Source organism: Idiotropiscis lumnitzeri, chromosome 9 (assembly GCF_059441095.1).
Source record: "Idiotropiscis lumnitzeri isolate Australia: NSW breed Sydney's pygmy pipehorse chromosome 9, RoL_Ilum_1.0, whole genome shotgun sequence".
Lineage (NCBI taxonomy): Eukaryota > Metazoa > Chordata > Actinopteri > Syngnathiformes > Syngnathidae > Idiotropiscis > Idiotropiscis lumnitzeri.
In genome coordinates, this window is record NC_142399.1 from 9,508,078 (window position 1) to 9,531,628 (window position 23,551).

At 40.4% G+C, this 23,551-nt stretch overlaps 1 protein-coding gene across 1 annotated transcript in view; it reads left to right on the top strand.

The window, feature by feature from the left end:
* Positions 1–407: 407 nt before the first annotated feature.
* Positions 408–23,551, top strand: part of LOC148330157 (protein FAM53B-like) — a 34,911-nt gene continuing 11,767 nt past the window's right edge. The window contains exons 1-3 of the mRNA XM_088305214.1: positions 408–548; positions 20,518–20,765; positions 22,494–22,548. Coding sequence (XP_088161340.1) covers positions 20,685–20,765; positions 22,494–22,548 — 136 coding nt within the window. The 5' untranslated portion in view covers positions 408–548; positions 20,518–20,684. The remainder of the gene's footprint in view (positions 549–20,517; positions 20,766–22,493; positions 22,549–23,551) is intronic.

A 23,551-nucleotide genomic window follows, 5' to 3' on the forward strand; every position in this document is an offset into this window, starting at 1 on the left:
TAATTGCAGGATTGTGTCTTAAAGTTGTAAAGAGGGGGCTTGAAAACCATTAAACGACACATAGTACAAAGTAAACTTTTAAGAGAATCTGTCTTTTGTGGAGTGGCAAAAGTAGCACAGTGGTATTGTAAATGTCTGAGGGAGGACCACAATGGAGCGTACCAACTCGGCGGGGGTGACTGAATTTTAGGTCACGCTGTCTTTAAATCGTTCGTCGCCAGACATAATATATTTCAGATTTTGGTTGACTTTAGTATTCGCATTCAATGATGAAGGGTGTTTTTTTCGTGTTTTAATAGCATTTTGCCAACTAAACGGCCGCGACTCTTCTCACGTCTTCCCCTTCTCGGACATATTTTCGGTCGACCAGCTGAGAGCAAAAAGCAGCTCCAAGTTCTCAGCTGCTCGCAGTCTCTCTTCCCTTCTCAAGCAAGACAGTCTGACTCCCTTGGAACTTTTTCTAGCTTCCTCTCTCCCTCTGTCCTCTCACCCCCTACCTCCAAGAGAGATGTCCTAACTCGGGGAGAAGACAAGCCTCTGCTGGCCAGGTAGACATGACATCCAATAATGAGTGTGTGCGTGCGTGTGTATGTATAAGCGCACTCTTGCAGGATTTCGTCATTTTTAAAAGAGTTGCAATAATACAACTTGTGTGTTTTAGACTCTTTTGTGCCGAGTATTCGTAATACAGCAGCGTTTTCAAAGCGTTTAGTTTAGGTCTTGTGTGTTCTGTCAAGGATATTATTAACTTTTAATAGTTACAGTGTCGGTGTTTATACGTGCCTGCGTGTATGGCAAGCCGTTTGAGCATTTATTCCATATCCTTGATATCACACATTTGTGTATTTCACTAGTGCGGTCTTTTCCAGCACTAGTAATACATTCAGCCACACTAGTGATGCCTTTGTCGTACATGTTGCACAGAAACTCTAACAAGTGACTCATTTTTAGCAACTAGTGAGTCTTTTGTTCAACTAGTGCTGGTAGAAGTCTAACTTGTGACACCTAGATGCGCACTAGTAGTGCCAAATTCCCAGCTAGTCATCTTTTTTATGCTCTAGTGGCCCACTGGACCAAACTAGTAATGTTCAAAGTATTACAAGCTAACAGGTAAGTCACAAAAGCGTCAACATGTTAACTAGTTAAACATGGATTATTCTAACATGTTAACTAGTGACTTATGATCGCATGCACTAGACAACTAGTTGGAAATTAAATACCCACTGGTTAACTAGTGAAAGATAAACATCAACTAGTTCACTAGTGAAAGTCCCTTGAAGTCTTGATATTTAACTAGTGAGTCTAAAAAAAATTACTTGTAAACTAGTGATGCCTCAAATATCCACTAGTTACACTAGTGAAAGATTTTGACTGAACTAGTTCCACTAGTGAGTTCCAAAATGTTCACTAGTAGCACTAGTGGATGCCAACCTGCTCACTAGTTAACTGGTGAAATTGTCTTTTTGGATTAACTAGTAAACTACTGATGTCCAAATTTTCACTCGTAGAACTAGTGAAACACAAATTGCTCACTAGTTGCACTAGTTACGCTAAATGCTAATGAGGAGGCGGGAAAGTACCATGAGTGTATGCCTCCTATTGGTTCTCTGATAGGAGCTCCACCCAGCAAAAAATTAACCCTGTAAAGCCTGATCCCGAGTGTCCACAGTTTCTTTTACTGCCTGTTGCTTGGTATATATGCAGAATAAAACATTTTTTCTCAGGGAATGGCTCTCTGGGGGATGTATATTTATTATTTACATGGACATAAGGGGTAATAGTACTGCTAAAAATTCACTCCTATCCACTTTTAGTATACAAAATAAAAGGAATGCAGTATAATGCAGAAGTCCTGCAATTAATTCTGCCTTCACGAGGCTGTGATTTTTCAGTTGTTGAATCTGTTCAAAGTTGATGCGTATTTGTTAAAGATGCTGTAATCTGTATTGTAAATGCGGATTTGGGAGAACAGCACAATAAAATAATATTACAATACTTGATGACATCACCCCCTGCTCGTCTCTAATGATTGTTTGTTGTGGAAAAACAACGGAAGTAAATAAAATACAAAAACACAATCTTCTTACCGTGTAATATCAAATAAATGAATGTGTGTGCATTTTGAGGTTTCTACAATCTTTATTGAAGCCACTGATTGTGTTTTGTTTTTTAAGACAGAAGATGTGACCGAGCAGGTTCGATGTTGGAGGAAATATTAGTTGTGGTTTCACCACTTAATTTCAGACAATGCATATCCAGAATACAGTTGAAAAACATTTTATTGTAAACATAAGTTACATGAAATATATAATGAATTTAACAATGAATAAACGGGATGTTTTTATCAAGATTTCGGGAAGAAGTTGTGTCTCTCCTCCTCCTGGTGTTATTTAGGGAAGCTGATCACCCTTTAGCTTCTATGAACAGCATCGTGCTGCAGAAGATGCGCCGTCAGAAGGGTCCGAATGGAGCTGCTCATCTGCCGTGGGGTCTCCAAGCAGTCAGGACCTATAGTTTGTCCAGTAACATATAGCGCAACCTTATTTATAATACACAGTTACAAAGGAATACGAATACTGCGTGTAATGAAGGCAAGGAAATAATTCAAATATACAAACGCAGCTAGCAAACGATAATGAACGATTATGTTCCAACGTTAATTGAACTCTTGTTCCTACTCTATTAGCTTGTGAGCAATGAACAAACTACACCGTGAAGTCAAAATGTGAGCGTCAAATGCGCGGAAATCTTCATCTTTTGCGGTTCGCTATAAAACTAGCAGCGGCAGATTTCAGAAAGTCCTGCCGGCATGAAGCTGCTCTCGGCGGCAACTGTGAGCGTTGAACTGCCGCCATCCGCCATCAAAACCGGACACAGACATCTCCGAAATCGTTGAAGCAAGTTTTTAAGCAGGGCTTATCTTGATAAATTGACCACACATTTGACGTTTACACCACTACTTTGTCGCCTAAAATAATCGTAAAATCAAATTTGGTATCACATTAAGAGTAATATTTACAAAAAACATTGCAATACCTCTGAAGGTTTTCTCTTCGGCTTTAAGTCGCTGGTTGGCACATTATGAATCGTGATTGGCTGTCCGAAAAACAAACGTCATGTCGGATGAATCCTGGGTAATGTAGGATCGTGACAAGGCGTCCGTTGAATAAATATTGAAAAGGCTTGCCGAGGCACGCCATTTGAGTATTTATTCTATGGCCTTGAGCATGCATTTCACACTAGTGCCCCACAGCATTTATGGGCTTACATGTTCACTAGTAATATACAAAAATGAGCGTACTAGTGAACTAGTGGGCATTTTTATCTTACATGTTCACTAGTAAGATACAAAAATGAGCTTACTAGTGAACTAGTGGGCATTTTTATCTTACATGTTCACTAGTAAGATACAAAAATGAGCTTACTAGTGAACTAGTGGGCATTTTTATCTTACATGTTAACTAGTAAGATACAAAAATGAGCTTACTAGTGAACTAATGGGCATTTTTTAGGTCATGGGGATCAGTAGGAAAGAATGCAATGGTTTTCTATTGGCGGCCCATTTCAAAATAATATAATCTAACCAGTCACTGCTCATGATTTTGGTATACGGTAGTCTGAAATTAGTCACATATGATAACTGTATTTTATATTATGGAATATTTAAAAACTTAATATTTACTACACAGAAAGTATTGTACATGTTTTCTCTTTTATATAACTACATACCTATTTTTACACCAGCCTCTATGTGGAGAGGGAGAGAGAGTAAGATTAATCATAAGTATGAAATGTTTTTATACAATCACTCTTTTCACAACAGGTATTACGGGCTGGGCTCTTAAGGGTTAAAGCATCAAGCGATCTCATCAAGATATTGACCAATCAAAGTACTTGTCCCGCCTGCTTCATTTGAATGCAGTTCACTAGTGAACATGTTAGTGTATGAGTGATTTTAGAGACAACAATGGTCACATATTTCATTTTACATGTCATCTAGTAAGGTCCAAATGTCCACTAGTGACACTAGTTAAGCTTTTTCCTGGCCTTACTCGTTGACTTGTCAGATTCTCAAATTGCTCAATAGTTCACAAGTAAGGCATAAAATGTCCACTAGTCACACTGGTTGAGATCTTGCCAACCCTACTAGCTGACTAGTGAGGTTCAAAATGTGAACTAGTTTACAAGTAAATACAAAGATAGCCACTAGTTACACTAGTTGGTCTAATTTTTACCCCACTTGTTAACTTGTGAAACACATGTTTTCATTCTAGTGAACTAGTTGAGTCCACAATGAGTCACTAGTTAACGAGTGACACTGATGTTTATTTGACTAGATAACAAGTAGAAGGAATTTTGTCTCACTTGTCAGACACAGAAAAGAACTTGTGCAAGATTTGACTGAACATGTTTGAATTTTCTCCTACATGTTGGCCTTTTATTTTTACTTGTTAAATGTTATGCATCATGAGTGAGGCACTGTGCACAACTCGCACAACAAATATCTAACATGTGGGGATTTTTGGAGTACTAGCTAATGTTTTTTGCATACTAGCTGGCATTTATATCATACTAGTTAACCAAAATTGCTTACTAGTTGATATGTGGGCACAACGTGTGAACTTGTATAGTGTTGTAATTGGGAAACAAATCAACTACTCAAATTTGATGATTTCACTAGTTTACTTGTTGTGCGCACATGTCACCTGGTGCGCAATTTTGTCAAACATGCTCAGTCAAAGTCTGTACAAGTTCAGAATTGAGCCTGACAAGTGAGACAAATGTCATCCACTTGTGAACTAGTGATGTGAAAATAATTGCCACTAGTTTGCTAGTGACTCACTTTGAACCCAAATACTTTACTAGTTAGAATACATGTGGTTTACTAGTTAACAAGAGAGGTCAAAATGAGCACAACTAGTGTAACTAGTGGATATCTCAGCATGTACTTGTTCACTAGTTAATATTTTGAGCCTCTCTAGTTAACTTGTAAGGCCAAAATAGATTGCAAGTATTTAAGTAGTTTGGCTTTATGCATTCACTAGTCAACATGTACCCCACAAGAGGCAGCTGCTAGTAAACTAGCTTCAGTTCCCCAGGACCACTTGTCAACTAGTGTAAAACATGCACTAATAAAGTGGGTGGGACAATGATAAAAGCTGAATTCTGATTAGTGCATTTAACTGTAGAGCCAATAGGAATCCTGGATGCACACATCTGCCCCACCTTCTCATTAGTTTTTTGTGTAACTAGTTGACTAGTGAGCAGTTTGGCATCCACTCGTTCAACTAGTAAACATTTTGGACCTCACTAGTTGAACTAGTTCAGTCAAAATTTCTCACTAGTGCAACTAGTGGAAATTTGGAGTATCACTAGTTGACAAGTAACATTTTTGAAAGTTACTAGTTAAATATCAAGGCTTAAAGGGCTTTCACAAGTGAACTAGTAAGTATTTTTGCCGTTACTAGTTAACTAGTGTGTATTTTCGCTCTCACTAGTGAACAAGTGTAGGAAATCATATGTCACTAGTTAACATGTTGGAATAATCCACATTTTACTAGTTACATGTTGCTGAAAATGAGTCACTTGTCAGAGTTTCTGTGCAACTAGTACGACAGAGGGCATCACTAGTGTAGCTGAATGTATAACTAGTGCTGGAAAAGACCGCACTAGTGAAATACACAAATGTGTGATATCAAGGATATGGAATAAATGCTCAAACGGCTTGCCATATGCGTGCGTATGTACGTGCGTGGGTGCGTGTGCGTGGTTTGCATGCATGAACAACCTGTTGCTGCATGTGTAAAGCCTGCATTGCATCTGTGTGTGGTCACAATCACGCTTCATCTGCGTGACACACAAACACACACTCACACGCACATCACACACACGCTCACGACCATTTATTTGATAAATTGCTTCAGGTCCATGTACTAGTACGCTCTTTGTCCTCACTTGTAAGGCAGTTCAGCCTTCTAGTAGAAAGGCTGTCTCACTAGTAGCATTGTTTTCCACTACTGCTTTTCTACTAGGAAACTGTATGAAATTTCTGAACACCAGTAGGACAACTTTGGTTACTAGTGAGGCAAAACCATGCACTAGTTGACACTCGTATGCTACTAGTACTACTAGTTTAGCGCTAGGTGTTGGTGTGTAGGATTTCCCATACCGCTGTTGTCCTACTAGTGAGTACAAGGCGCATACTAGTATGTGGACCATAGGGTGGATATCAAGGTTACTAAATAGAGAACTGAGCGCATTAGTAGAATAACTCAAGAACAACTTTCTAGTGACACTTTTGGCCTACTTGTATCCAACAAAACTTTACTAGTAGTTAACTACTGTGCTAAAGTAGTAACACGACTAGGCGCAACTAATAGGCATGCGTCACTAAATTGAAGCCTCGTGGGTTATTATTGTAGCACCAAAATGATATCCAGCCCAAGGTCCTTGTACAACTGCGTTCTTTGTCGTCACTAGTAAGACAATTCAGTGCACTAGTAGAATGACTAGACCGCACTAGTAGAACTGTGAATAATACTTTTTTTTCTGTAATAGTGTCACTTTTGACCAAAAGTACAGGCATACTATCTTTACTACCAGGCTACTGCAGTAACACAAATAGGCCCAACTAGTAGGCATGTGTCACATACTTGAAGCCTCATGGACCCAACTAGTAGCACTAACATGCCCAGTCATAGCTTTGCCTCACCGAAATCATGTGCATAACTCTAATAGTATGCAAAAGTTGTCATGCTATGTGACATTTATACAATTCAACTGGTTAACACCTAATGCTTTACAAGTAATACTAGTAACGCATAAGTGTCTACTAGTGCAGTTTTGCCTCAGTAAAAACTAGGAACATTTTGTTGTCCTACTTGTATGCTAAAGTTGTCATGCAGAAACACGCACTAATACACACACGCGCACACTATATGTTGGTTTTGTCCTGTGACGAGAATGAGTCATTTCTAATTTAGCAATGAGGTGATTTTCTTTCTTTTTTTGGTGCAAGTACTCCAAAAACAATGGGTCACATTGTGGTTTTTTTCACTTAACTTTTTGAACTCAGTGCGAGGATGGTCACATAGGCCCAGGTCCTAATCAAAGTTGTTATGGCTTGTGAAAAAAAAAACTAAAGAAAGAAAGAGAATAATCATATGATGCACCCTAAAGTGACTCTAAGTACTGATTAACATCTGGTAAATAAGAGTTGTGTGTCATAAAACCTCCATTAACTGTATCTGCGAGGTTCAAAGTTAAAACTATCACACGTTTGTAAAAAGAAGTTAGTTAGTTAGTATGCTCTTTGTGAAATAAACAATTTTATGAAACAGTCTACTTTTAATAAAAACAAAAACTAGTGCATTTAATATCTAGATGGTCAGTGGCTAATTAGCTAGCAGCACCTGTCAATTATTGCTAGGCTAGCCACCGTTATATTAATACTGGACATGAAAGCAGTGAACTGAAAAACATGCGTCTTATATAACATAACGTAGTAGCTAGCAAGTCAGTGGCTAACGAGCTAGCGGCTAGCAAATAACATTAATAGTCAATGCCCCTGCTTGGATGTCATCTTAACTGTCATAAGTCACATTTTGCATCGTCTAAAGGGAAATGGACTTTTATGTAATATAAAACTGTCTACTTCGACATCTATCATGTGTCATAGGTAGACAATCAATCAATCAATCTTGATTTTAGCGTCTAAAAAGGCAAACACTGAGATGTGATATAAACTATTGTATCATTGGAAAAATAAACAATTACTGTAATATTAACACGTAAAAAAACACTATTAAAACATTAATCGTCATTTCTTGTATGTCATTTTTAACAAACTGTAGTTAACTACTAACAGAACAACACTGTGACGATGAACGTAGTATCTAGCCAGGTGATGGCTAGATACTATGTTCATCTAGCAAATGGCTATCAGCTAACAATAGTAATTGACTGCACTGCCTGGACATAACATTAACTCTCATTAATGTGCAAAAAATATAGGTTAACTATGGCAATATTGACACAAAAGCACAGTAAAGCACTTTAAAATTGCAAAAAAAATGTTAAAACCCTCAAACTAGCAAGCAGCTAACAGCTGCCTGGACTTTATCATCTTAAGTGCCACCTACATGTGGTAGGGTAACAATTATTACAATATGTAAAAAATAATGTAGCACTTTTCAAACCCTCTCATTTTTTCACAACTAGCTAGCTAGTGATTAGCAGCTAAAATAAGCAGCAGATCACACTGTCTGGACTTAACCAATTGGCTCATATGTAAAAACATGTTTATCACTGTAATATGAACGACCGTTTTAAAGTAAAAAAAGTACAATTTCATGTAAAAACAACCAAAAATTGAAATTTTAATACGATGTTGAGTGTTTGTCATCTGATTGAGATTCTCGTGTGACTGAAGCAAGTTGTGTCATCATGAGACATTTTGCAAGCACATTAGGTGCAATGACATTAAACAGATGGTTGGACCATTTCCCTTTCTCGTGCCGGCTCGGAAGTGGCCTTGTTTTGCCCGTATGTCTTAATGTTGTGCGGCGGTTTGCTTGATCCTTGTGGACACGGTCAACAAAGAAACTGGTTTAGCACCAGGGCACCCTAATGGGAAATAACCTGGAACTGTTGCAGGGGTCTCTGGCCGCAATGTTTGGTCGATCGCTTTATAAAATAATAAAAAGTTGAAGATGTAATCATCATGTCGTCACAGGAGGTTATGCTGCTTAGCGTTATGGTCAACCTGCTCGTGCTATTAGAGGTGTTCATTTTTCACTCATGGGAAAGAATGGTAAACACTAGCGGATTCTCACAATAATCTACGGCCTCTCTTTGCATTTCCTGGTATTATTTCAGCTTGCAAACTTATGTTGCAAGCGTTTTTGTGCAAGCGTTTTGTATGCAGGGTTGCCACGGCTGCTTAGAGATTTTATAAAATTCATTTTCAACATTTCAAAAGGGACTGAACAAATGTCATGCTTTGTTTTTAAGTAGAAACTGCAAAATGTTACGTATTATAATGTGATATACTATAGTAGAACTGGATGATCGTGTAATTTGCCATGACTAATAACTGCTTGTTAAACCATCACAGAAGTGCTTGAATTTTACTTTGATGTTCTTAACCCTTGCACAGTGGAATATGTTGAGGTCAAAACAAACAAAAAAAGCAGCAATACAAAATTAGATTTTTTTATAATGCAAATATAAGTAAAGCTATTTGAGTGTGCACCCTTCACATGACAAGTGGTGACTGCTTTGTGTGCCTGTCACTCTCGCCACATAAGGACGAAACACAGCTTGTGTTGTGGTGTTTTTTTTTTTTTCGTGGTTCTGTGGCCATTGTTGATCTTGCTTGATTGAAGTGTATCACGAAGTTGAGGCAGTCAACTTTTCCATTGATTTTGATAAAAGAAATGTTTTTAACTGCTTTATAAGTGTGTAAAAATATATCACATCAAATGAGTTCTCACCTGCAACGGGAAATGCAGTTTGGAATATGGTATTAATTCTGTAGTTTCAAGTTTCTGCGGCTTAAATTTTGCCATCACTGCTACGTACACAGCTGTCCATAACCTGGCTTTGAAATTAAACACACACAAAAAAATACAAATAAAAAGCAACTTAGTCCAGTGATGCCAAACTTGTTTTCATCATTCATGTTTCTCCCTCAGAGGCCGGTTCTAAGAGAAAAAAAAAGTTAGGTATGTACAGTGCCTATAAAAAGTCTGTTCAAATGCTCATGTTTTGTGATATTCAGTAAAAAAAAAAAATAAGAGCAACAGCATCAATTATTTAAAAGATTTTGAAATTGTTGCACACACCTGCCACCATTTAGAGTGCCTGTGATTAAGTCTTAAATAAAGTTCAGCTGTTTTTGTTTTGTTGGTTATGGTTTGGTTCACTTTTTGTTAGTGAGAGAACAAAGGACAACCCCCCCCCCCAAAAAAACTACCGTTTATATAAACAGGAACCGATTTAATGACATTTAAAACGAAATAGCCAGAACATGCACTAGCCAGAAGCTGAGCTGGACTGTGTTTGTTTGTAGACTAGTCATGCTGCAGTTACACTTCTTGTCCCTTAGCTAATATGATCTGTGTAAAAACCCTAATAATTTCCCTTGCATTTGATCCTGATCATTTTTAAGTTGAATAACTAGCTTTGACGTCAAGGCAAAATTTTCTGGATCTGACCCGCAGGCCACTTTGACTTTAAGGGGGATTCAAATTTGGAGGTTTCAATGTAGTTTAGTGAATGTGATTGCAAAAAAAAAAAAAAAAAAAAAAAAGAAGCAGCACATACCACATCGGGTGCAGGTTGTCAAGTTGTGTGTGCGTGTGCTCAAGTTTGCTCCGTCTTTGTGCTTCATCCTGTCGGGGTTGCAGCTGCATGCCGAGCGAAGCCCCGATGCATTCTGTGTACAAGTCACTCAATACACACACTGATGCACAATCTGAACAAACCACCCTTCTGCCTTTTTTGTCTTTCTGTGTCGTCTGAGTCTGCCTATTTTCCTGTTTTTCACAGCGAGTGTGTCATTTAGCTTTCTGTTCCCCTCACACTGATGCTCTTTCATGCCTGCGCTGGCCCGAGGCGAAGCGACCAGAGATGAGTTTGTTCTCCGTGCCTTGCGTGTATTTGTTATGTGTGTGCGTGTCCTCACGCTCCTCTCCATTTCAGAAGCGTCCTTCTTCCTCTGTGACCCGCAGTCATAACTACAAACAGTGAAACTCAAACCTATGCGGCTGCGGGGACACTGGAAACAAACACCGCCCTCCTGGCTCTTTTTCTTGTGTTTGTTCCAGTCGTGGTGTGTATATGCCCTCCTCGTTAACATGATAGATTTGTGAGTCTGATGTCTCCATGCCCAGGCGGCCTGGAAAGAAGAGAAGAGAAAAGAGGCATTCACGTATACTGACAGAAGCGTTGGCCCAACCCCAGCCCCCCTCCGGCCTCCAAAAATACTTTAAAAGATGAAAAGCATGCTGAAGATGAGGTCGTAATGCTCGTTGATGTGAAAATTGCATTTTAGGAATGTGAAAATGCAAAAATTGAAAACATGTTTCACTCCCTGAACTGACTTTCAGGTTTGTCCAATATCCACAGCAATGTTTCACACCTTTATACAGTTTCCTACATTGTCAATCAAGGAACTTTAGACAGTTGGTGGTGTTGTTTCTGGATAAAGCTACATCGCCAACTACTGGCCTGGCATGCACACTGCAGCATATAGAGAGGTCTTTATTTATTTACAACTTCCCGTCCTTGCTAGTGTTGTGTTGCGTAAGTAGTGATAGGGTGTGAGCATAAAACGAGTACAGGTGAGCTAATGTGTTTTCATAAGTGCATGGTTTCAGTTGATTGTGCTAATTTACATATCAGCCATCACGAGGCAGAATCGTGTGGTGACGCTGGCTTGAGCAGCCTCTTCAAATTAAAGCCTCTATTGTGAGGCACACACAGGTTAATTGCAGGCAGCGTACATTTTAGAACCTGTTCTCCACCGCTTATGCAATGTGTTTTGTGTGCTGCTCCTATACAGTTAACCTCGAACAGCCTTTCCCATCGCACAAAGCTGACATTTAATATGCAAGAGTTTGCACTGATGCAAGCTCAGACTTGAGAGAAAGAGTCCAGACTTGATGATCCTGCTTTGAATGACGGGGCGGAGGGGACATGTGTCGGTCCAAGTGGCTCGCCGTGGTTGAGCTGAGATTTGCATGTTGGCAGGTTTTCCATACACCTGCAGGTGTTTTGCAAACAATGTCTGAGCTCAGCAAAAAGGAGATCAGATCTGTAAAACAGAGATCAACAAAGCGCAGGATTAAAGAGGTACGGGGAATGTTTATAGAGCATTTAAGATCTTAAGATCTTGAATCTTTTTTTGAATGACCAGCAACACAACCTTATCCCTTGGGACCCAATCTTGATGATGTCTTTGAAGGACCGGTTTAGAATGGCCAAAATGAGCCGAAATAGCTGCTTCAAAACAAAATGGCCGACTTCCTGTGTATTTTCGAGCATGGGTTCTTGAGACTTTTATGGGTTTAACTCAGAATTTCCATGTTTGATTAACTAGTTTGAGGGCTGAAATTCCATCTGCATGCTGGTAGGATATTATTTTATTTTTTTTTTGGTGGGGGTCACGGCTGTCTACAGTAAACTGCCTGCACTCAGTGACGCAATCTGGAATTTGGAACAATTTAGTACCACCCAACTGTCTATTAGTTGTTTTAAAATGTGGTAGCAATTGGATAAAACAAATCTGACAAAGGAATAGGTTCTTGAGGCTTTTTTTGTGGGTCTGCTTATGATAGACAGGCCAACCAAATGACATGATGCCAAGTGACTGGTTTTGGGTTCAGAATTTTTAAAAAGTCCCAATAGTGCTGCGGAAAATTGGTGAGTTTCTGAGTATGATAAAGCCCTCAAAACTGTGAGTAATTTGAACAAAGAGCTTCGAAAAGAACATGCAAAGGCCACACAGAAAGGCCTGCGCCTTTCTGAGCACATCTGTCTTGTTCTTCTCACGATGCTGTGCAGTCAGAGGGTCCTTGGCCGAGCCCCCTCGCGAATGAATGAATGGGACGCTGGAATGCCGCTCATGGGGTTTTTCTTCTCCAAACACTTTCTCTCACGTAACACAACTGTGACATACACGTCATCTTATGTAACTAACTGCGAGATGATTTTTACTTTGTTGCCTGTTGTTTGCAAATAGCACGCTGCAGGCGCGTTGCCACTTTTAGAGCTGTGCGATTGCGAGCGGCTGCTGGCCAGCGTGTAAACGTACCCCTGACGGATTTAGGGGCTCTGGTTAGTGTGCACGCAATTGAACAGGCCCTTGTGAATAATGACGGCAACCGCAGGCAGGAAAGGCAAAGATTCATAACAAGGAGGGAGCTGGTGTAATTAGCGAGGGGGTACCTGGTATATGGAGAGTCCAGGCATGTGGGGGTCACCGCGGTCGGGGCAAAGGGGGCCCCTCGTACCTTCTCGCACTCAAAAGTAAAACACCTGATCTTGCGCCTGTCAAGCACGTCATGGCTTCACTTTGAATAAGCCCCGCTCTGAGACAGGGGTCCCGACCCCCCGAATACATTACACACCACATAGAGGGCCTTGTGTTGTGTTTGCTACTCGCTGGTCCACCACGACCACTTGGCAAACTATTCATTGTAAGTAACAAATGTTGAGTTTTTGTTGTTCTGTTTTGAGTGTGGTTACCATAACGAGACCTCGAATTTGACAGAAGTGCACAATTACCGTTGCAATAGTTTTATCAAGTTTGATTTGAAGGAGTGGGGGACATGTTTATGCAAAAACAAAGTCTTCAATTGTTGTGGTTGTTTATTTATGCGCGACTCATGAATCATTTGCACCATTGTTGACGTATCAATATTCCCACACACGTCTCTTATTGATTACGCTAAACGATTTCAATGTCGTTCCAAATGACGGGCAATTGATGGTAATTTTGTGTGTCCTCCACTTTGAAATAATGGCATTAATAGTTTTCCCCTTCTCACCGAGCCTTTTACACATGACCAGTTGAGATCTGGAGTATTGTTCATTGATCGGTGCACAGCTGCCTGCCACATGGTCACCAGCCCGTCTGTGGTACAGAGAAATACAGTACTCAAAATGCTGTCTACGAGCACAATCAGTATAAAGAACGGTAAATGTTGAAGATTTAATTTTGGTGAGCAAGTTTAGAAATTTAGCAATTATTTACCCCAGTTTACGTTACACGAGATCGAAGACAAGAGCTATTTCCAAACTTCTGCCTTTACCAAGATAATACCTTGATTTTAATTGGCACTGTCAGAGAGTAATATGTCTGTACTCTGTTTTCAGCAATGTATTGAACACAAATCCTCGCAGGATGATGCAGTGAAGTTAAATGCACCACAGTTAATGAGACTTATTTTTTCAAATCTCGAGGATGGTGCATTGAGTCTTACGAATGCGATTACCACAAAGGAAGCCACATTCTTGCACTGCACGGGAAAGTGTTAGCATTTGTGTCATCTCTTTGTACTCACTCAGCACTGAGAAGTACAGCTGGACTTTTTAAAGGTTGATTCTTAAGCACATCATTGATGAAGTGACAAGTAAAAATGATGCGGGCCTCATTGTTTGACCACTTGTGAAGATGGAGTGAGTGTTCGCCGGCCAATGTTCCCCCCGCGTGGATACTAGGGGTGATGGGCCGAGCCTTCAGTGGTATGTCTTGACCTCTCTAGGAACCATCTTTATGACCTGCACCTCACGGCTGGTGAGTGAGGTGGCTCTGAGTTCACTCTGAATGGATGCTTCACCCTGCAGACTTGGAACCAAAACAATGGCGCCCACTTGCAAAAAGATCCATTTGTCCCCAAAACCTTGCTTTTTAATGCTTCTGAAACACATTCTAGTAACCAACTAACACATTCCAGTAACTGTCGAGTACATTATGGTAACTTAAACTTGTTCTTAATTGTTTAGCATCTTAGTGTTCAAGTAACGCTGATAACTAATGCGTTCCCGATAACTGTCGAGTGCATTTTGCTAACGGAATAGCATGTTACTATAACTGTGGAGTGTGTTCCGGTCGCTGTCGATTACACTCTAATAACTGCCGTTAAATGTGCAGCACATTCCTGCAACAAACGCAACTTTATAGCACATTCCGGTAACTTTAGAAAAACATTCTCAAAGCAGTTAATCAAATTCTGTTAAATGTGCCTGTCTAGAACCGTCTGGTAACTGTATAGCATATTCCGATAACTTTTAACACGTTCTGGTAAATGTCTAACTGATAACCGTGTGGCACATTCCAGCAAGTGTTTCACACAAAATGTGTGTGACTTTCAAAGCAATGATGTGCATCATAATCGATGAACTGATGATTACATCAATTATCAAAATTTTCCAGAGAATGTTTGATTTGAGAATTGTAAGTGAATGCTCCAAAGTGCTTGATTAGTCTACTGTATAATGGTGTATTTGGTTTTTTTTTCCACTGGCTGCTGCCACCGATCAAAGTCTTGACACCAGATGCGTTCTGCACAAATATGCAGTAGGTCGAGCCAATCACCGATGGACACAAAACACCCCCGTCAGAGGGCTTCACGGGGCCCCGAATAGGCGTCTATTCATCTGCCCGTACAACTCTCAGCTCAGGCAAGGAGCCACATTATCTTAGCTGCCCTTTTCAGTGCCCTCCACAGGCACTTACTATTATGAGCCAAGAGTCGCTGTCTGCACTCTTGCCCGACATACACAAATCGGACTGGAATTACCACTTAATTTGACGCGGCCAAATTGAATCTGGAATGATCTAAGGGTAGATTTGTTCCAATTTCGTGATGAAGCTTCCCTTTAAGTTTAGCTCTAATCTGACATGATTTAACAGCGAGAAGCTCTGACATGCTTTGCAAAGCCCGACAAGAAATAGACTGTGATATCCAACTTGATTTATTTGGTCAATGGTCATACAGTTTATCGTAAGCTTCCATGGACGTGAACGAACCAAGCTTATGAGGATAGTGTGAATTCTTACAACCGCCATTGTTTATCTCTTTTGAAACATGTGGTTGGGTTACTTAGAAATCCGACCGGCAACCGTATTTCTTCACGACTCGACACCTCAAATGAGAGCATTTGTTAAACCGCAGGCCTCTGCCAAGGCTAAACACTAATGCCAAATAGTGGCTTCTACGGCTCTCTCCTTGCAGAGCGGCGGGAGGTTGAGTATCAAGAACATTTCATTGTTGCAGTGATACGGTGAAAAGTTTCAGTTTTCCATGTTCTGCCCCAGCCCTGTTGGTGGCATTGGCGTGCTTCATCATGTGACCGACAAGAAAAACAAGTTTTGTTGAAATTTTTACAACCCTGATTAGAAATGATTTGACCAATTGTCTAGCATGTTTTGCTACCTGTCTAGCACAGCACGTTTCAGTAACGGTCTAGCACAGGGGTCTTTAATCCTGTTCCTTGATTTGAATCAGGTGTGTGATGGAAAACAGGCCCTCGAGGAACAGGATTGAGGACCGAGGTCGAGTATGTTCCGTTGACTGTCCAGCAACAGTTTGGTCATTTTCTAGCACATTCCATTCTTTGGTTTAACAATTTGTAGAACTGTTTAACACATTCTGGAAAGTATCCTGCATAACCCGGTAACAGTCTAGCACATTCTGGTTGCTGTCTAACACATTACGGTTACTGTCTCCCTCATGTCTAGCACATTCCGGTAACTGTCTAATATTCCCCAGTAACTAACGCATAGTGCTAACTGCTTAGCACATTCCAACAACTTTGTAAAACATCGATGTCTGATATTAGATTTTTTTCTGTCCGAGTAGTGTTAAAACTGCATGGACCATTGGGCAAATATGGGTTTGTTTGTTCATTTGATCAAATATGAGTCTCAAGTTAATGATCCATGAATTGCTCTCTTTTAAATATAGTTTTGTTATGGTAAGGAACACCATATTCACACTGGCACCCAATTTTTATTTTATTTTTAGCACTTTAGACCAGGGGTGCGCTAGGCGAATCTTCAAGAGCTCCTACCCATCCTGTTTTATAGGTCTTCCTCTTGCAACACACCTAATTCAAATGACCAGCCCATCAGTAAGCTCTGAGAAGTCAGATAACAATCCAATCATTTGAATCGAGTCTGTTGGACGAGGGAGACCTCTATAAGAGGCTGGATAGGGGATCCCGGAGCCCTGCTTTCAACAAACTTTGTAACCTACTTATTAGTCTCAATGTTGTTATACACTATGTGAAAAACGTACATGAAAGAGGGAGCATTCGTTGTAATTGGTAGCAAAGGAGAGGAGAGGTTCAGTGACTAGCTGATGTGATCCGTCCACACCGGAGTATGGGCTCACGACACTTCTTTCACCATTGGGCTCTGGTTTCTCCATCATGGTGAGCCGCTTCATTAAGTAAGCATGGCTCGGGGCTTCTGATTCGTAGCCTGCCCTCTCCCATGACCCCCTGCTTGCCAGTCATTACACATGCACACAGACACACACACACGCACACGCACACACACGCGCACACACACACTAAAACACAGTTCGCTTAAAGACAGACACACGTGGCATGTCCAGCTGCACAATAGGGAAAGCTCCTGCATGTAAACGCCACGCTCCCCAACTCCCGCACTAAAACACACTTGTTGGCCTTGCCCATTACTCAGTGTCAGTCCTAATCAGCCAAAGTAATCGTACACCGATCAACTAGAACATTCCCGTTCCTTACTCCAAACAAGAAGGCTAGCACAGGCTTTATTTTTTTTTCGAGGGGCCCTGTTGTGCTCCACTGATTTTTACATTATTTTCCTGGGGATAAATACAGCTAATTGGAGTCTAACACGTGCTGGTAACAGTCTAACACAATCCAGTAACTCTCTACTCTTCTGGTAACAATTGTCTAGCACATTCTGGTAACTGTTGAGCATGTTCCATCACCGTCAACTATGTTTCAGCATCTTGATGATACACTGGTTGCTGCTTAGAACATTCTAGGAACGATCTAGTATGTTTCCGTAACTGTTTCACACTTTATGTTAGCCCATATGGGTAATTGTATTGCACATTGCAGTAGCTGTCCATCACATTGCAGTAACATTCTAGAACTGTCCAACATATTTCGGTAAGCGTCAAGAACATTCTGCTAACTCCGGTAACACATTTCAGTAACTGCCTAGCATTTGTGCTCAGTTGCACAATGGGGATGACTCCAGGCTCCCCAACATTCGCACTAAAACCTGGTTCGTTGGTCTCGCCCATTACTCAATGTCAGTTCTAATCAGACTAAGTGATCGCACACCGATCAGCGAGAACATTCAACACTCCCGTTCTTTACTCCAAACAAGAAGACGAACACGGGCCCTCTATTCATGCGAGAGGCCCAGTTGTGCTCCACTGACTTTCTGGGGTAAATGGAGCTAATGGGAGTCATATGCCGGCAGTTGGTTTAGGCCTCACCAAAGTAAAACATCTTGAGTGTAGTCATGGGGTTGCAGGAAATGACATGAAAAGTAAAACAAGCTGGTATGAAATCTATGTGTGGAATACTCAATAACGCACAGACATGTTTTATAAGTGTGGCAACTTCCACTTTACATGTAGAGGTATACGCATGTTACACAGGCGGGCCTGCAAAAACCATTAAACTGGTGTGTGTCGCTTCCCGAAAGCAGTTGATTGGGTTGCTGCAAAGAAATGTGCTCTCTAATTGGATGCTGGGCGGTCAGCTAATTAGGGAGGGAAGCCCCGCTTTGAGGTCACCGCAACTATTCCTGCCATCCGGCAAAGGACGAAGGAAGCATACCTGAAAGATCTCCAAATCAGAGTGGAGCAGTTGGGATGAGAGCCTTAGATTTAACCCTAAAGATGTCCTTTAAATATACGCCGTCAAAAATGCTCAGCTTCCCACAAAAGCTGTAAAACTACCCACTAAAAAAAAGTCACCCTTTTGAAACTATTTCAGTGTGAAATAAATATTATTTTGTATCATCTGGAGGATTTCAACCCGGAAAAGGCCTATAAATTCGTATAGATTATCTTAATAAAAAAATCTTTAGTTTTAGTTTTATATTTGTCCATCTGGAAAAACTTTCCCCATTCAAAGCATGCAGCAAAATTTCCTCACCTTTTAACTTTTTTGCATACCTTGCACGTTGCTACTGATATAAAGAGAAATAAGTGTCATTCTTCTAGTTCTGTGACACAGTAAATTTGATTTTTGTGTAGCTTTGCAATTTTTCAAATTCATCCGGGTTTCATTCAACCTTGCCAAAATGCCTTTCAAAAACTGAGTGGCACAAATGTTGCAAGGAGCTCTCAAGGGTTAACCTCTTTTACAGCCACTACGGTCTGCTTGCAGCCGCAGTGTGTGTATGAGACAACCACACTTCCATATAAGCTCCTTCCACCACATCTTTAGCCATGCCGCTTTTACCCGGGATCAGCCAAATGATTCCGCCATGTTTGCTTCTCCACATGTTTTGGCTGAGGAGGCAGATTAAGTGTACGTCAGCGTTTAGCTCGAGAGAGTACTCATTTGGCTCCTAAAAACAGAGTTTTAATGAACGGAAAAATCTGGATGCGTGTTGTGGAAAAGGATGGGGCACTTATGGCTGTAGGCATCGTCAAAACAGCACATGATGTTGGAAGAATAATGTTCTTCGCTGCACTAGTAGACCTCCGGGGGGACCAGAAGAACCGATGCCTGCCCTTTCGTTAAACACATGCTGTCTTTTCCTTGACTTTGTCACCTGTCCATATGGCAACATACTGTACGCTCTGTGTTTTACTGCTAGACCAGACATGCAATCGGGCTTCCCGTTCCCTTAGAAAAAAAAAAGTAAAGCGCCATCATAAAATTGCAAGAAAACTACCCAGCCTGTTTTGTAAAGAAACATTGTGAGACAAATAGCCGAGAGCATGGAGCGCTTTATTTAGCTGCTTTAGTCACATGCTAACTTGTTGCCTCTGCCAAGGAGTTAATGTGTTTGTTTGCTTCTTTATACGCATTAGAAAACTTAAACCAATCCCAGCCAAGGAAAATAGACATTAAAATTGTGTGCATTTTGCGTGTGGCTTTATTGAAACATTGCGAATAGTCCTCTGCTAACTGGTTTGTATCGTGATACCAACTACTTCCACTCACAGTACCGGTGTGGATCAACATCGAGGGCAATTTTTCTTTTGTTTGGCTTCACACACCTATCCTCACGACATTGCTGGTTTTCCAATGGTGAAAGTAATTATTACAACGGCGTTAAGTGTGGTTCAGTGTTGGTTCTGATTGTTCAGTTATTAAAACGGAACTCTGTCATAAACCGTACAGAAATGCCAAAAATAAACACACATGCTAATGTTTGCTTACCCTGTTGCTGTACTACAGTGATAGACTTAACACTTTACATTTTGCCACCAGTCTCGAACCATCCATACTCGAAGCCGATCCCTATTCTTTACATTGTCTTTTATATCTTTTTATAGTCATTTATTTATTTTTATATTTTTATATTATTTTTCTTCATCAAAAAAGTAAAAATGGCGGTGTTTTCAGGGGGCTGGACTGGATTAATAGCATTTTGATTTGTTTTACTGGGGAAAATTGATTAATTATAAGACGAAATTGAGTTTTAAGCATGGTGAAAGAAAAAATGAAACCCTCAAGTTAAGGAATCACTTTATGCCAGCTGCTGGGAGAATACAAAACAATTTACAATCATTGCCACTATGGTGCTATTCCAGAAAGGTGTCAGGATATGTATCATGTTTTGGAAAATTATGTTGTACCTGCTTTGTGTTATCTATCTATCATTTCACATGCCAGCATCACTGTGGAGTTGTTTTTCTTCCAGTACACAATACCTGCGTAGCTATGACACAATACACCGTCGTAACCGCTGTACAACGAGATGTCAAACAACCATAAAAGGACTGTCAGCATTTCAGCATTTATCCTTTCTGTCCTTAACAGAGAGTATCTCACGTGCCGGGGGCGTCCTACTCGCTTTTTGGCTTAGATGGGAGGTGCCAGCTGACTGACTGACTGCCCGTCTCGGACCCTCTCCCCAAGATGGCTGCCCGTGGCCTCATCCTCCTGCTCCTCTGCCCGATGAGACTTGTGAAGAGTGCTGCGTTACCATGGTGATCATCTTCTCCAAAAGCCTAGAAAAGAAGAAGGGTGTCAATGATGTAAGGCCCAAGAGCAGCGAACGACGGCCGGTAAGAGACGAGACTCAGAGCGTTTAGTTTTTTCTTTGGCTTATTTTGGCGACGCAACCTCCATTGGGAAGTAAGCAGACTCGTGTTCAAAACTCCTCATTATTAGTTAAGTACATTTTACAATTCAATTCCATCCATCCATTTTCATTAGTGCTTGTCCTTTATTAGGTTTGCGGTTGAGTGGAAGCCTATCGCAACTGACATCCTGAACTGTTCGCCAGCCAATCACAGGGCAGACTAAGACTAAGACTCGAACATCAAACCTCACGACTGTGAGGCAGATGTACTGTCATATTAGGCAGCGGGCTGCCCGACTGCAAAAGAATATTTTTATTTCGTGCACCTCTGTGCTGGAACTTCTTTCATTTTGTTGTGCATTCATGTCAGTTTGGGTTGGCAGCACGTCAACTTATCGTTAGCAGGTACTTATCCCTCGTCAGATGAATATCACCACTTAATGTCATCCCACATCTGCTGCATGTACCAACAAGCCAGGGCCTTGCTGTGTTTTAATCTTGAATGCTTCAATTTATATGTCGACCTCACAAGTTGTTGAATATAATCATATACATTGGCTCCTTGACTTAAAAGTCCCTGAAATTACCAGATTTTCGAGCCAGAATTTGAGTTACAAACATCAGATCATCACTTGAGTGAAGTATAAAAAAATATATATATAGGCTAACGTACTGCAATGACCTCGCCAGTCGGCAAGGAGAGCCACACTGAGGTATCACTGTAGCCAGTGCAATATGTTACATACATGCTGTATACATGTTTTGGATTGCCCGACAAAGCTATAGGCTCAATTTTCCACATAAGAAAGTATGTTTTGTCTTTTTTTTTTTTAATTGTTGTGATATGATCACCTCAGCGTGAGTCACTGTAGTTTTCCACCGCATTTTCTTTTCTGTCGCTCTTGTGCAAAAGAAACCGCCACCCTGTTGGCAACCAAGTGAACTGAGGGAGAGGGAGAGGGAGGAAGGGAAGGAGGGAGGGAGGGAGGGAGAGAGAGATAGAGAGCGAGAGAGAGAGAGAAAATCACAATTTGCAGGCTATCAATGGATCATACGGCATTTCCCTCTTACTTGCATACTGACAGCCAATGAGAAATGTGTCAGCCATTATTTCATTGTAAAATATGTAATGACCTTTGACCTTTGTTGAACACAGTAATAAATAATAAAGCTTTTGTAGGTTAAATCAATGTGTTTTTGATGCAGTACATGATTTGCAACCCATTTTCAATGCAGCACCTCCCCTAAACATGTAAGTTAGGTTCATTCAAGACAAAATGGTTCTTTGTTTATATGCGCACCGAGATGGGCTGACGACCAATCCAGGGTAGGCATGAGCCCATAGTCGGCTGGGATAGGCTGCAGCTCAATTGCGAACCAAAGATGGATGTTTTATTATCATTGGCATGCGACAATCATATGGCCTAGCCACATTCATTTTATGGTACGATATAACATTTCCACCGCAATTATAACTCGTGAGGCATGTGTCGCATATAGGCCACTGGTTTGGAATGCAGTACTCTACTCAGCTCCACTGTAATGTTATACTTTTCCTACTAACATAGTACAGTGTCTTTTCTAACACAAACTTTACATTTGACGATAGTAACGTAGTACTGTATACAAATAGCGTTTCCATAAATCTATGCATATTGTGTTCAATATTTGCATACTTTCAGTTCTCTGAATCTTTGTGGCTTCTTTTCAGCGTGAGCGCCACACCATGAGCAGAGGGACGACCCTCTTCTCTTGTGGAAGTGCTGGTGAGTTGTCTATTTTCTACTCATTCCAGACATTCGCATCTTCATGTCTCTGCAATTGCACAAAACTTCCGATTTCAAAGGGAGAGGTCAAAAAAGATATGCAACAATATCAATGGATAAACTGAGTATTTGGCCGATTCTTTGGCCGGAAGGGAATGATGTAAGCAGTCTTGCGTTGTCAGAGTTGCTGCGGTTAATTTATTTTTCCACTTGTATGAAGATAAAGAATGTTCAGTGAAATGTTACAATATTACAATGATTCTAGAATGTTACACACCAGACGTGTTTGGCTGTTTTACGCAGTTAATGTCGTTATTCCCTTGTTTGACAATGAATAATCTTTTTTTTTATTTAAATGAGATATGTCAATAACCTTTGCACAAGTTCTCGTAATTAAGATTGAATATATTAAATATTACCATTGGTTAACTTGTCACACGTTTCTGACAGTTAATGTTACAGTATTACAGGCTGTCTTGGCTCACATCATAAGACGGAATGCAGTGTCATCAGAGTTAACATGGGCAATAGTTAACTTATTTTTAAACTTGCATAAAAGGTATCAGAGGGTTCTTAAAAAGTCATACAATTAATTTTCCAAAATGAAGGACTTGATTATTCTTAAACTAATAAGCCTGTTCAAAAGTCTTAAAAACCCCAGACACAAACATAACTAAATATGAAAAACTGCATAGAAAAATGTCACAAATGTCATAATTTTTCTGTTCAATTTAGACATTTCTTCAAAATATCTTTAAAAAAAAATCTCAATATATTTCAAATGTCTTCAAACTGTAAAATATTGTGATTATAATATTGAGCCTACATTGTCAAGTCCTATTGGTTATGTTTAGTGAAAGGCCCTTAAAAAAAAAAAAAAAAAGCAAAGCTAATGGAATATCTTCAGTTTTTCCTTCATCTTCAACACGTCCCAGAACAAATTACGTTCCAACTAAGAGGTTCCACTGTATTTGGCTTTCACTTCCGCTCCTCTAGTCAACAT